General features: G+C 36.8%; 2 protein-coding genes and 1 non-coding gene across 3 annotated transcripts in view; 1 reads left to right on the forward strand and 2 right to left on the reverse strand.

Annotated features, from left to right (window-relative positions):
- Positions 1–275: 275 nt before the first annotated feature.
- On the reverse strand, positions 276–347 carry trnaq-cug (transfer RNA glutamine (anticodon CUG)). The gene has a single exon. It is a non-coding gene; the product is annotated as a tRNA-Gln (tRNA).
- A 188-nt stretch (positions 348–535) lies between these two features.
- LOC107584094 (lethal(3)malignant brain tumor-like protein 2) lies at positions 536–7,926 on the forward strand. The gene is made up of 18 exons (XM_016270522.1): positions 536–604; positions 841–1,295; positions 2,255–2,393; positions 2,469–2,602; positions 2,680–2,794; positions 2,883–2,962; positions 3,121–3,238; positions 4,113–4,247; positions 4,324–4,412; positions 4,512–4,761; positions 6,173–6,249; positions 6,383–6,487; positions 6,580–6,727; positions 6,810–6,892; positions 6,999–7,233; positions 7,318–7,383; positions 7,548–7,703; positions 7,796–7,926. Exons 2-18 carry the CDS (start codon positions 927–929, stop codon positions 7,906–7,908), a joined length of 2,412 nt encoding a protein of 803 aa, XP_016126008.1. The 5' UTR covers positions 536–604; positions 841–926; the 3' UTR covers positions 7,909–7,926.
- Positions 7,927–8,118: 192 nt separating this feature from the next.
- Positions 8,119–15,162, reverse strand: part of chadlb (chondroadherin-like b) — a 14,304-nt gene continuing 7,260 nt past the window's right edge. The window contains exons 5-8 of the mRNA XM_016270710.1: positions 12,127–12,628; positions 10,683–11,369; positions 10,436–10,602; positions 8,119–8,700 (exon numbers count right to left, since the gene is read on the reverse strand). Coding sequence (XP_016126196.1) covers positions 8,421–8,700; positions 10,436–10,602; positions 10,683–11,369; positions 12,127–12,628 — 1,636 coding nt within the window. The 3' untranslated portion in view covers positions 8,119–8,420. The remainder of the gene's footprint in view (positions 8,701–10,435; positions 10,603–10,682; positions 11,370–12,126; positions 12,629–15,162) is intronic.

Raw genomic sequence — 15,162 nt, forward strand, 5'->3', positions numbered from 1 at the left:
ATCTTTCCACTTACAGCAAGTGTTAGTAGTGTTAATAATGTAAGGTTACATTACTGACCCATTTCAGCTTTGCAAAAAGGAGCCATGAGTACAGGTACAGTTATGTGATTTCTGCATTATAGCTTCCAGACTGGCAATATCATTCTTGGTTAAGTGCCCTTTTTATTATTGATATTTTTCGTTTAATTATAAGTACAGTATAAGCATTGTGAAACGCACTATAAAATACAACGTGCTTAAACTTGTCTTAAGTTACCTGACAGAAAACAAAAGTCAGGTTCCACCGAGATTTGAACTCGGATCGCTGGATTCAGAGTCCAGAGTGCTAACCATTACACCATGAAACCAGGTCGTGCCTCCAGGCTATTATATTGTTGAATTAATAGCTAATGTATAATAGATGAAATAAATAGTTTTCTGTGTTACTAAGGGTTTTATAAAATCACATCGTATTACAAACAACCAGCGTATAAAATGATACAGGTTAATAAAATAATTTTGTAATGTAACTGTTCTGGTTCTCCAGTCCGGATGATGGCGATAATGCGCTGTTCACGATAGGCAAACCACCACACCACATTGTATTTTCTAAGAGTTAAAGCTGGTGAGAAATGTTTTGTTGTGGAGTTCTGTTTTACACACAACAATGTGCATATTTTTGCTTGGAGTTTTGCTCAGTGGTTACCATTTATAGGGAGCTCTTAGATGCTCTTCATAAGCTTTGTTTATATGCATGCACCATTGAATGATTGCTAGTAACCGTAAAGTAATGTGGTTTAATGTGATCTGGTGGAACTAAGTTATTTAAATGTTTTAATGCTTCTTGAATGTAATTCCCAGACAACATTTGGAGCCAGCTGCAAACTATATTCCTGAAGACGCTGTGGACCTTTATTTGATCCCACATCAATATAAAAAAAGTACAAATGCCTAAGCGATGTGTTGCTTATGGCTGTGGGAAGTTCAGCGGGCAAAATGTCGCAATGTTCAGATTTCCCAAAGACCCCGAGGAGTTCCGCAAATGGGAGAAGCAGGTCAAGAAGACCCGAAAGAAATGGGTCGCCAAGACGTACTCCCATCTATGCTCTGAGCACTTCAGCAAGGACTGCTTTGATCCGAAATCTTATGCCGCTGCAAAGACGATGGGATTCAAAGGGCTGAAACTAAAGGATGGAGCTGTCCCGACGATTTTCATCCGACCACCGTGCAGTAACTGCGGAGGAAGCGGTGTCTCCTGTTCCTTTTGTACGAAGAGGGGACGCAGAGCGACCACTGAACCTCAACAGCTCGCATCAGTGAGTGTTTCATCGTGACTCTTTCTTCTTTCAGTGCACACTCTTTGAAAAAGCCCGAGGCGTGTATGGAGGCCCAAACCTGCCAAAAATAAATAAATATAATAATAATTGGAAAAGTGCTAAAGTTTGAGGCCAGTAAGATTTCTTAAGAAACAATTCAAATGCTTTTATTCAGCAACGTCAGATTCAACCGATCAAAATGACATTTATAATCTAGGCCTATGTAAATATTAGTGCTGTCAAACAATTAATCGCGATTAATCGCATCCAAAATAAAAGTTTTTGTTCACACAATATACTTTGTATATTTATGTATATATAAATACACACACACATGCATATACATATTTAAGAAAAATATATTGTTTATATATTAAATATTTATATATTATATAAATATACACATGTAAATACATATAAATATTTTCCAAATATATTCTGTATGTGTTTGTATTTATATATACATAATAAATATACACAGAACACCCACATACTGTATTATGTAAACAAAAACTTTTATTTTGGATGTGATTAATCATTTGACAGCACTAATTATATCAAAAATATTAAGCACAACTGCTATCAGCATTGATAATAATAAGATTGGTTTCTTGGGCAACAAAACATTATATTAGAATGATTTCTAAAAGATCATGTAACACTGAAAGACTGAAGTAATGGCTGCTGAAAATTCAGCTTTGCCTACACAGGAATAAATCTGATTTAAAGATATATATATTTTAAACTGCTTTAAACCATTACTTTACATTTGTAATATTTTACTGTATTTTTAATCAAACAAATGCAGCCTTGACGAGCAAAAAATTATTCCAAGCTTTTGACCGGTGGTATGTGTGTGTGTATGTGTGTGTGTGTGTGTGTGTATATCAGCATTTTATTACTACTTTTTTAACCATTGTTTTGATTCATTAATAAATAACTTTGCTTTTCCTAAAAAGGATGAACAGGAATGGACATTTATGAATGATGGAGAAGAAAGAATATTTGATGGAGAACACCACAATCAGCAGAATTCCAGTGATGATGATGTTAATAATTCTGTGACACTTTCTTCCTGTGCAGAAAGTGATGGAATGGGTAAATTCAGGAACACTTGTATTAATAAACATGCACAAATATTTGTAAACCCAACTCAATTTTATGTCTCTGCAGTTACATGTGAAATGTGTGGAACCAAAGGCACCACGGAAACCTTCTTCTCCAGGTCCAAGCGCTTCTGTAGTGTATCATGCTCACGTTCATACTCATCCAACTCAAAGAAATCCTCAATTATTGCACGACTGCAGGTGGGAATGTCTGGCAAAGTATTTATACCCACATTTATTCGAACAGTGACTAAATTTTTGTGTGTCTATGTACTCAGGGAAGGCCACCCACTAGGAAGTCATCACACAAACTGTCTCTGAAATCACAGACTGAGGCTTCACACTCAAAAGTGAATGAGCAACATCAGGAGAGCAGAGCATTTGGACAAGATGGTAAGAAAACACACAGATTACTCTTAAGTTTCACTACAGTGAGCTATATAAATATCTAAATGTTGATATGGTACTGTCTATGTCCAAGCTACTTTGGCTGGATTTGACTGGGGTAATTACCTTGAGAAAAGTGGCCTCCTCGCTGCCCCAGTATCCTGCTTCAGACATGTGAGTGTTTTCTATCCACTGTGGTTCTTGCAAAAATGTTCCTGTGAAAAATAAATGTGGTGAATGTTATAACAATGTTTACAACAATGTGTAAATGTCCTTCACATTATTGTTGCTATTGCATTATGATGGTCAATCCATTACTCCCCATATGACAGGTACCACTCTGCGCTCAATGGGACGACATCTATGTGAGGTTAAAAGTGGAGGTTCTCAACACTCACACAGCCTTGCCAAGTAAGGTGTACTGGATCGCCACTGTTGTACAGCTGGCAGGTATATAACTCCATATTATTCATATTTGTAATAAAATATAAATATATTTGAAATAATTATGTTAATATTTGTGTGTGTGTTTTGAAAAGTCTTTTATGCTTACCAAGACTTCATTTATTTGATAAATGAAAATACAGTAAAAGCAGTCACATTATGAAATATCATTGCAATTTAAAATAACAGTTTTCTATTTTATTATATTTTAAAGTGTAATTTATTCCTGTGAAGGCAAAGCTGAATTTTCAGAAAGTTTCTACTTCAGTCTTGCTGATTTGGTGCGCAAGAAAAATTTATTGTAAACAGTTGTGCCGCTTAATATTTTTGTGGAAACCGTATTTTTCCCCGAGTCTTTGGTGAATAGAAAGTTCAAAAAAATATTTCAAATCGAATGGGATTATAAATGTCTTTACTGTCTTTTTTCCCCAATCAGTTTAATGTGGTCTTGCTTAATAAAAGTAATACTTTATTTAAAGAAACTTACTGACCTCAAACTTAGAACATAAGTGTGTTTTATATTTTATCAAGTCATTATAATTTCCCTAAATTGAGTTTGCTGTCTGTATCGAATGAGTTAAACAGACTTGTAACAACAAATTAATATACAAAGACAATAAAGAACCAAAACTAATTAAACAAATGATCAAACTAGCCTGTCTGCACAGTGCACACAAAAACAAAAATAAAGTGGTTACACTGACTGTATGTTTATATGACAACATGGTTTTTAAAGCTACACATTCACAGAGTAGTTTGTTAGGTTGTAATAAATGTTATTTTAATAAAACACTGTACATTTTTAGTGTGCAGTTCAATTTAATTACGGGTACCATTACGTGATATTGTGTGTTAATTCGATTTGTTGTGTTTCTCTCAGGCTATATGGCTCTTCTGCGTTATGAGGGTTTTGAGGATGATGACAGCCATGACCTGTGGTGTAATTTAGGCACAGCTGATGTTCATCCTATAGGCTGGTGTGCAGTGAACAGCAAGCTCCTAGTGCCCCCTCAAGGTGAGTGTTTACACCATAGGTCACCGGGTATAAATTCTATAAAAATGCTAAATCTTGATGATTTCTTTTCCTATAGAGGTCCACCAGCATATTAAAGACTGGAAATCCTACCTTATGGAGAGACTGGTTGGAGCGCACACTCTTCCTGTTGACTTTCATGTCAAGGTGACAGCACTGGCAAATTACTATTCCATTGATGCCATCTGTTTTTCTTTCCTTTCTGCATAACTGTTAACCTCTGTTTCCCATCTGTCTGTGTTTTAGATGGCAGACTGTTTGAGGTGTCCATTCAGGCAGGCGGTTCGGGTGGAGGTGGTCGATCGCTCGCAGGTGAGCCGTACTCGTTTGGCAGTGGTGGATACTGTTGTAGGAGGCCGACTCAGACTGCTGTATGAGGATGGGGGCCTGGGACCCTCGGGTGAAGTGCTCTCAGATTTCTGGTGTCACATGCAGAGTCCTCTATTACACCCTGTAGGCTGGTCTGAAAGAGTGGGTCACTCAATCAAAGAAACAGGTGAGAAGAAACTGAGAGATACAGACAGATATACAAAATGTTATTACAAACATGCAGAAAATTTGACATGAGCAAGCTGAAAAATACTGATCCCCACACATGACACACATTTGGATTTTCTTAAAGGGGTCCTATTATGCTTTTTCACTTTTTCAGCTTTAGTTAGTCTGTAATGTTGCTGTTTGAGCATAAAAAAGATCTGTAAAGTTACAAAGCTCAAAGTCCACTTCAAAAGGAGATATTTTATTTAACAGAAATCACTTTTCAAAAACTACAACGAATGACTCGTTTGGACTACAGTGCATATTTTCCGGGATTTGTGATATCACAAATACCGACGAATGGGACGAGACCTGGTTGAGCTGCACTAGAGAAGGCAACGAGTGTTATCACTACAGTATGTCGGAGACACGCTAGCTTTCCCAAAGCAGACGAACTTAGAGTGGTTACAATCAGCCGGGTTTAAATCGTGCTCAAATTGATTTGATTTTGAGCAATATTTACACCGAAGCTATGGTAGATGAGCTATGGTAAGGGGCATGACATTTCCCGACCAGGCGCCGAGTGCTGCCAATCACAACACACACTGGCCCAGCTAACCAATCACAGCACATTTCGTATTTCAGAAGGCGGGCCTTCATTTGATTCCAGAAACTATTCGAGCTGTTCATGCCAGACTGGGGAGAGAGGTGTTGTAATAATGTAAAATATGTGAAAAATAATGTGTTTTTCGAACAACCTAGTATGAGAGCATGTTCTAGTTACACCCCCAAAACAACATCAAGACTTTGTAAAAGAGCATAATAGGACCCCTTTAATATCATTCATAATTGTCCAATAAAGATAGGGTTTTATAAGAAGAATTTGTTTCCATGACATATTTGCCAACATATTTGTTGACTTGTTTTAGTGAAATGATAGCCAGTTGTGGGAAGGGTGTAACTGAAACGAGTGAATTAATAAAACGTTGCCACCACAAATTAGTTAATCTTGGGTAAATCATTCTTAATTTGTCGCCGCCTTAATTTTATGTCATGTGCAGGGCTCCGTAGAAAAAAGGAAATTTGTATTATTTATTTTTGTAAAGATTATTAGGTTACACTTTATTTTAAGGTGTACTTGTTAAAGTGTAATTATACATTTAAGTACTGAGTAATATTAATTAACTACATGTATTTACTATATGGTTAGGATTAGGGTTTGGCTTAGTGTTACTTGCATGTAATTATGTATAATTTATTGTTATTATAATAAGTACATGTAACTTGTAACAAGGACACCTTAAAAATAAAGTGTTAATAATGATTATTATTTTCATGGCTCACATTAAAAAAATTACCTTGTTTTTTTTCATACTTTTTTGTCATTTGTTTCTTGTTATTTGTAGAAAATATGCTTATTTCTCACATAGATACGAGTGTCAACATGAGTAGCCATCCAGCATTTCGCAAAGTCCTTCAAAACAGTGTGCCAGATCAGTTCAAGAAGGTTAGCGCATATACCATTTCACTAATATGTTAAACTAAAATAGTCATAATTAATTTTTTTTCTTTTTGTGAGTTTAAAAATCTTACACCATGTAATCATTTACTATGTATAATTCCTTACTCTATGCAAACAGTTGAGGACAGTTTACATGGGAGATAAGTTTTTTGAGGAAGGCATGAAACTTGAAGCAATTGATCCTCTGAACCTTGGGAACATCTGCGTCGCATCAGTCCGTAAGGTACGATACAGCCACTATTTATTACTTGAAGCGAATAATTTCAGTACATTGTTAAAAGTATTTGCATTGACCGGGATTATCTTATCACTCAGGTGTTGCTAGATGGATACATCATGGTAGGCATCGACGGTGTCGAGATCGGTGATGGCTCTGACTGGTTTTGTTATCATGCCAACTCGCATGCCATTTTACCTGTTGGATACTGTGAGAACAACAACATACCTCTTACCCTACCTCCTGGTAATGTCTTCAACTTCTAAAATCAAGATTTAAGTAAAAGAAATTGTTGAAAAATTGTTGAAATTGCCTCCTTTCTCATCAGGTTATGATCATGCCACATTCATATGGACGAAATATTTAGAAGAAACAGGAACTGTAGCTGCTCCACGAAGACTTTTCAACACCGTAAAGCTTTTATTTTGATAGTTGAGCCATATACAATATGTTAATGCGTATGTGAGTTTATGTTTTAAGCTCATCTGGTGGTCCCTCCCTCATATGTCTTTCCCAGGATGATGTAGGTCATGGCTTTACCTCAGGTATGAAGCTAGAGGCAGTGGACCTCATGGAGCCGCGGTTGGTGTGTGTGGCCACTGTTAGGCGCTGCGTAGGCCGGCTTCTCCTTCTTCACTTTGATGGCTGGGAGCCTGAGTTTGATCAGTGGGTAGACGGTCAGTCTCCTGAAATTTATCCTGTGGGTTGGTGTGAAATCACTGGCTACCAGCTGCAGCCACCCATCGGCCCAGGTAAAATAATTGCAGTTTTCATAGTATTCATATATGCGGTCCAAAATTTGGTTGTTACATGTTGTATTTTGCTCTCTTGTGTAGAACCACCTCAGGGACAGGAACACTCACACATAGGCAAAAAGGCAAAACCTTTTATGGGAAAAAGGAGTAAGTTTAATTTTTGGTTATTTCGATGAATTGTTGACTCTTAAACGATTTAAATATTTAAAGCACATGATGGTTACATTCATCAAATTTCTCTTAACTAGTTTTATATTGTGTTGTCAGTAGCATCCTTTCATTCTCTTATGATTCTGTATTTTTCACTTTAGAGCGCAGATTTATAAAGAAAAACATGAGTAAATGCACATCTAAAACCCAGCCCGCACAGCCCACTGAGAATCCAGAGAAGAATCAATCACAAGAGGCATCAAACCCTTCTGTCACTCCACTTACCTTACAAATAAAGACTGAACCTGAGGAAGAAAGTATGTAGCAATCTCTTCATTCAAAAAAATGTATATTCAAAAATATATATGTATATACTTAGTTCTTACATGATTTGCCTGTCTCTCTACAGTTATTGCAGTAAAAGTGGAGGAAATGGAAACCCCCTTATTATCCAGTGCACAAACCAAAGAACGGGACAACCCAGAACCCTTCACAACCTTCAAACTGGAGGACTCCGTTTAACCCTACTCTGCTAATATATATATATAGATATATATATATATGCAAATGTGTGAACCAGATTGTCTATTTAGTGGATTTTAGTATTAAACACAGGTAGTCTGTTTATTAACCATTATTTTTTGTTCTGAAATAACACTGGTAGTTATTTAACTCAACCAAGCTGTTATATTATTACTTTATTTTTATACAGTTCTAATTTTTTCACATAACTGAAATCTTGCAATCTTCTATTAAAATGACTTCATTTGTGTTAAGGCACTTTCTGACTTGCAACAGAATTAAGCCTAAACAATCTTCAAATTCTTGGTGATTTCAAGGTATATTACCAGAAGTGAATAATTTTTTACTGACCACTGAACTAGCATAGTACATTCCTTTGACAATCAAGCAGGTTAATTGAACACTCTAAACAGTCATATATAAAACAAGCACCCTCAATAATGAAAACCGTTTAAAATGGGCTTCAGGTTATATTTATCTACATCAGTTACTGTGATGTAAATACAGCAGAATCACACTGACTTCCTTTTCTTCGTGGTACTTTTCTGCATTGTATTAGGCTTTGCACGTTTGCTTGGTTTGCCTTTGGCTTTGACTATCTTGATGACTTTTGGAGGACTGATAAGAGCAGATTCAGTCTTTGAGGCCTTGGTTGGTTTTGGGTGCTGAATAAGAGGATGCTTCCCCCCTGGGCAGCTCTTAAAAACATGGACGTCTTTGACCCTTTGACCTCTGAGTTCTGGTGGGTGGCCACAGGTGGCTCTGACCTTCAGATTCACCAGCTCGATCCACCTAGTGGCAGAAGGAACAATACAAGGGTCAAAAAGAACAAGTATCCACAATGCAATGATGGAGGTCAGTTCAAGCCACTCTATGATGAATAATCTGTAAGACCATAACAAACTCCTTTCAACCAAACCAGTAGTAACTTTTTTTTTAACAGCTAAAACTCATAACGGAATCAATTTTCTCAATCTTTTAAGATAAAGTGTCGTACTATGAAAGGCAAGCACTTATACACTATGTACTTATGCACTCAACAGTGCAGTGTATGAATTAAATAAAGTTATTTTGTCATTCAACATTGGAGTCTGACATCCACTCGCCCTGCGCTATGTAATTTAAAGCTGCAACAGTTGAGTGCATGAAGTGTCTAATATTCCACGCTTCATTAAGTGCATCATCCTCCAGGAATTCAAAATGCACTTTTATTTTTGAATTTTCAGTGTGAACACACTACTCACGCTATTTATACTACAAAACAGCATAGAATAGTGCATTAGTATGCGAATTAGGACGCACCTACTGTAACTTGCAAAACAAAACTCCCTCCCATTCATTAAAACTTGCTGCAAAAATTGGCCATTCATACTTCAGACATCAGTAAGATGAATGTATTTGAACAAATCAATAACGAAAAGTCAAGACAAAAGCATATTGAAGAATCTAAATCACAAGACTGGCAAAATTGCATATGAAAAAACATGTTTTTATACACTACTGTTGAAAAGATTTTTTTGATATTCTTAAAGAATCTGTTAGGTTTACTAAGGCTGCATTTATATCAAAAATCTAGTAACATTTATATTGTGAAATATTACAATTTAAAACAACTTATATATATATATATGTGTGTGTGTGTGTGTGTGTGTGTGTGAGAGAGAGAGAGAGAGTGATTTTCTTTCTGTGAAGGCAAAGCCTAATTCATAATTTTTTATATTTTAAAAATATTTCTGCTTTATTGTTTTGTGGAAATCATGATACACTTTTTTTAGGATGAACAGAAAGTTCAAAAGAACCAAATTTATTTGAAATTGAAATCTCCTGGAATGCAATAAATGTAATTTTTGATCAATTTAATGCATCCTTGCTGAATAAAATTATTAATTTATTTTATTTTTAAAATTTTACAGTAACGCTTTACAAATAGATCCCATTAGTTTAACTATTAACTATTAAAGGGTTAGTTCACCCAAAAATGAAAATTAGCCCATAAATTACTCACCCTCAAGTCCTCCTAGGTGTATATGACGCTCTTCTTTCAGACGAATCCAGTCGGCGTTATATAAAAAAATTGTCTTTGATATTTCAAGCTGTTTCATGGCACTCAGCAGGTGTTGCATGCATCAGTCCAAAAGCACTTCATTAAAATGCGCCCAACCATTAAAAAAAAAAAGAAAGTGTCTCACACGGCTCCGGGGGGTAAACAAAGGCCTTCTGTAGCGAATCGATGCGTTTTTGTCAGAAAAATATCCATATTCAAAACGTAATAATCACTTTAATCTAGCTTGCGCTCACTGTTGTACACTGGAAGCAGTTCCGGGGCGGAGTAATTTATGGGCTAATTTTTATTTTTGGGTGAACTAACCCTTTAACTAAGAATGAAAAATACGTCTAAAGCCTTTAGTATTGTTAGTTAATTTTTACTAATGTTGATGACTGGAACCTTATTGTAAAGTGTTACCAGTTTTACTGAGCCCACACTTTTGAATGGTGGTGTTCATTTTAAGAAGAAACTCAAACTCACTTGCGAAGAGGCAACAGTGGACAATCGCAGACCAGTGGATTCTCTGCCAAGTTTATGACCTCGAGTCCTGTGAGTGGCCCCAAGTCTGGCAGCTCCTCAAGTTGGTTTCCTTCAAGAAACAGACTCCTCAGACCAGACCCCAGTCCTGCTAGTGAATCTTTAGAGACCTTCAAAAGGTAAGAGAGAAGAGAGATTTAAACGTAGTTTGGCATTCCTCTTGTAGCATTAGAAAAAGCTTTATCCTTACCTTTTCTAAACCCATATGATTAAGGTAAAGATGTTTAAGTGTGGCAGCAACTGGCTGAAAAACCTCTGGTCCGATCCAGCGAATAGGGTTACGGGAGAGATTAAGCTCTGCTAGGCTGCTGGCTTTAGAAAGGGCCTCACTTGGAACTTCTTTGAGTTTGTTTGTGCCTAGATGAAGAGTATCCAATTCCAGTGCAGGATCAAAGGCCCTGGAAGCAACCGCTGTGATGGCGTTGGAAGTGAGATAGAGGCCCCTCAGTTTCTCAGCGCCTGTCAGGATCCCTGCTTCTAGTTTAGCGACAGCATTATTCTCCATGTGCAGAGCCAGCAGACCAGGCAACAGCCTGAATGCTCCTTTGGGGAACTGAGTGAAACGATTCTTCTCCAGATGGAGGTAAGTGAGATGGGGCAACCCCTTGAATGCCTCGGGACTCAAAGAAGTGAGGTCATTTTCTGAGAGGTAGAGGTAGACCAGACTCTTCATTCCATTGAAAGCCCCATCTTCTACCTCGTGGATCTTGCAGCGCTGCATGTGAAGGGAAACCACTTCCGCAGTGCCTGGGAAACTGCTTGCAGGGACGTAGTGGAAATGGTTGCCCCGCAAGTCCAACAAGCGTGTGTCCAGTGAAAATCCACGGGGGATCTTGGTGAGGCCTTTGTTTTCACAAGATGAGTGGTGGTTCTCAACCTGTAAAATGTATGTGGGTCAATGACAATAGTGTTTTTTTTTAATTACTTTATACGGTTACATTTTTTGCATTAGAATTTATTTAAATATTTTCTTGTTTTACCTTTGTCGTTTTTATTAGTTTTTGTTTTCTTTTTCTATGTAGTTATTTTAGTATTTCAACTTTTAAAATGAGAAATGGCTAATGGCTGAAATAAAATCATATTTTATTTTAAGAAATTAAAATGGTTTTAGTTTTAGTTACTGATTATAACCCTGAATAGAGTTCAAGATAAAGAACTTTTTTGTTAAAAAAAATAAATAAAATACAGATTTTTTAAAAATATGCCAGTATAATAGAAATGTGCACACAGTGTTAATGTTTATGAATTTTTAAATACTATTTTGAAAAATGTCCTGTGGTGAAAAATAGAAAGTAATAACTTTTAATCATTATTAATCATTATTTAATTAAAAAAAAGGTTATAAACACATTTTCCATGGTAGAATGTTTGTTTGTTTATTTATTTTTTTCAAATATCTCAAATTATTAGGTTTTAGGGGAGCTGCACCACATGACATGCCTTATGAGAATGCAAATGAAAATTATTTTATCTCATATTAATGATAACAATCATAATAAACTATAAAATAATTTATAAAATAAAATTGCTCCTCATTTATAATGTTTTGCAGTCAAGTCAATGTAAAATAAATTAAGTGGGGGAAATGGAGTGTCACTCTATTTTTGCATCTACCCCAGTAAGTCTTCACTCACCTGACACTGACAGTTGGCTGGGCATTTGACTTTATCTGGAGGTGGGGTTGTGGGGAGTGTGGGCAGTCTGCTCAGCTCCTCCAGCTCGGCCTTCAGCATGGCCTCCTGGCTCTGACAGCGCAAATCAGCGGGTTGTACCGCCTCCAGATTCTCACCGGACAGATGTGCAGGACCTCCACACGTACCACCCAAGCGAACACGCTCCCTCATCGCCCACTCACGCAGAGGCCGCATGTAGCAGCTGCAGTAGATGGGGTTGCCTGCCAGATTGAGGCGAGTCAGTTTGGGAGAGCCGGGGGCCATTGGCTGCAGGATGCGCAGCTGGTTATGGCTTAGGTCCAGATGAGTGAGACGAGGAGAAAGCAGGATAGCTGCGTTTGAAAAATCCTGCAGGGAGTTATGATCCAGAAAGAGGTGAGTGAGTTTGGGCATAGATACAGACTCCTCTCCAAGGTAGGTCATGGGGTTGTAGCTTAGCTCTAAGCGAGTTACTTCTGGAAGTCTGAAGAGAAAAAGATGAGTGAAAAGAAGAGTAAGAAATAATGCTATGCTTTTAAAGTAAGTTTTCAAATATTTTCTAAAACTGATTATTCTGTTATTATATTGTAGCATTTAAAATATTTGATGAACATTTATTTATTTACTGTGGAAAATAAGTATATCGTAGCAGGTTGGCACATAGACATCTAAGTGTTAACACATTTTTCAACTATTATAATAATTATATTTTATCTTTTTTTACAGTCTATGGTACAACCCCTGGCAAAAATTATGGAATCACCACACTTATTTCAATCATTACCCAAATTTTCAACTTCATAACAAATAAACGAATCACAGGTATCACACAAAACTATTTTTGTTTAATAATTCAACATTCTGGTTATGTGAAACATACCTAAAAAAAAAAAAAGATATTAAACTTTTAATTAATGAAAATGTATTTTCCATATCAAGTAGAAGAAAAAAAATATGGACTCATTCAATGTTGAGGAAAAAATTATGGAATAATCTACCAAAACACACAGTTAGTACTTTGTTGCTCCTCTTGCTTTTATGATGGCCTGAATTCTTTGGGGCATGGACTTCACTAATGAAAAACAATATTCTTCTTGAAAAGTGAAAGTGACGTGACATATGGCCAAGTATGGTGATCCATACTTGGAATTAGTGCTCTGCATTTATCCCATCCTAAGTGCACACACACACAGCAGTGAACACACACCCAGAGCAGTGGGCAGCCATTTTTTCCGACTCTCTAACCATTAGGCCACGACTTCTTCAAGCTGGTTCCAACTTTGTCGAATAGCGGTTGACAGATCAGCTTTGCGAGGTGAACATTAGTTCTGTGTGGGGCCCAATGGACCAGTTTTTTTAATTTCCACCATAAATTTTCAATCGGACTGAGATGTCATTGAGGTTATATGCCTTTCCTGAAGAAAAGCTTTAACACTCTTTTCTCTGTGGCAAGATGCATTATCATCCTGAAATATGACATCACCTAACTTCTTTTCTATTGATGGAATGAGAAAAGTGTCCAAAATTTCAATGTACACTTGTGCATTGACTGTTGAAATAAGGATTGCCATTTCCCCTGGTCCTTTACCTGACATGCAACCCCATATCATAAATGATTTGGGAAATTTGGTTGTTTTCTTCAGGCAGTCATCTTTATACGTTTCATTAGAATGGCATCAGACAAAAGTTCCAGCATCATCTCCTTGTCCAATGCAGATTCGGGATTCATCACTGAATATCACTTTCATCCAACCATCCACACTCCATGACTGCTTCTCTTTAGCCCACTGTAACCTTGTTTTCTTCTGTTTAGGTGTTAATGCTGGTTTTCGTTTGGCTTTTCTATATTTAAATCTCATTTGAAGTCATTTCATTCAACCGGTTTCTTACAGTTCTGTCACACACATTGACTCCTGTTTCTGCCCATTCGTTTTACATTTGTTTCGTTGTGCATTTTCTATTTTCAAGGCAAATTGCTTTGTACACACCTTAATCACACTATTACCGTCGTGTAGGACCTTTCACCGCATTTTGCGACAGGATACACACGGCAGTGGGTAACCATTTGACGGCAAACAAAAGAGCATGCCTGTGTCCCAATGTGATATCAGAAGTATGTTTTCACATACGAGGAATTTGTTTTCATGACAGAAGCTTCCGCAGTGCAACAGAATGACAGCGACAGTACAAAAACACAGATAATAAAAGAAGAATAAAAAATATATAAAATAGAACAAGTAAATAAGAAATAAAAATATATAAATTGACAATTGTATGTGCAGGTATATTACAATAAGACAGTTTTGTATGTACAGGTATATTGGGCCTCATTTACGAAACGAACGTACGACAGAAAATTGAGCGTACGGTCGTTTCAACGCAAAACTTGGAATTGATCAATATGGACGTGAGCGGTGGCTACGATCAAATCTCACGTCTGGTCTCAGCTCGTGTACGGAAGTTTTTGAGTTACCTGAAGTTGCGCACAGCATAGTAAATACGGTGGAGAATTGTAGATTGACAGCATTTTGTTCATTTTTATATTCCTGACCGTCAAACGAAGCTCATTAGTCGATCGTTAATCAGTAAGATTAGAATGTCTTTTTTTGTTGTTGTTTTGTACAGGGCTTTAGCTTTATATGCACGAATAGCAGCATAAACAAGACCGTGAGGATTCAATCGTCGCATCATGCACCTGCAGCGCTTCTGTGAAAGGAGAAAAACAGAAATTAAGTTTATAAAAGGAATCAAATCAATAGGATCACACAAAATATATAATAGGCTATAATATAATTAAAAGATTAACAAAAGGGGGGAAAAACACTGTGCAACAAGTATAGGTTATGCTCGTTTTTGTGACACTCTTAATGCATTTAATTTCTTTTCTTTATATCTTTATTTGATTTAATCCATCTGATCGCACAGGCGCCTCACGCACATACAAACAACATTAGTTCTAGCGTTGCCTGACATTTCAGCCATTCATCATCAAACTAAAATGCAGTCAACCGAACATAA

The sequence above is a fragment of the Sinocyclocheilus grahami genome, unplaced genomic scaffold, assembly GCF_001515645.1.
Source record: "Sinocyclocheilus grahami isolate Dianchi unplaced genomic scaffold, SAMN03320097.WGS_v1.1 scaffold57.1, whole genome shotgun sequence".
Classification (NCBI taxonomy): domain Eukaryota; kingdom Metazoa; phylum Chordata; class Actinopteri; order Cypriniformes; family Cyprinidae; genus Sinocyclocheilus; species Sinocyclocheilus grahami.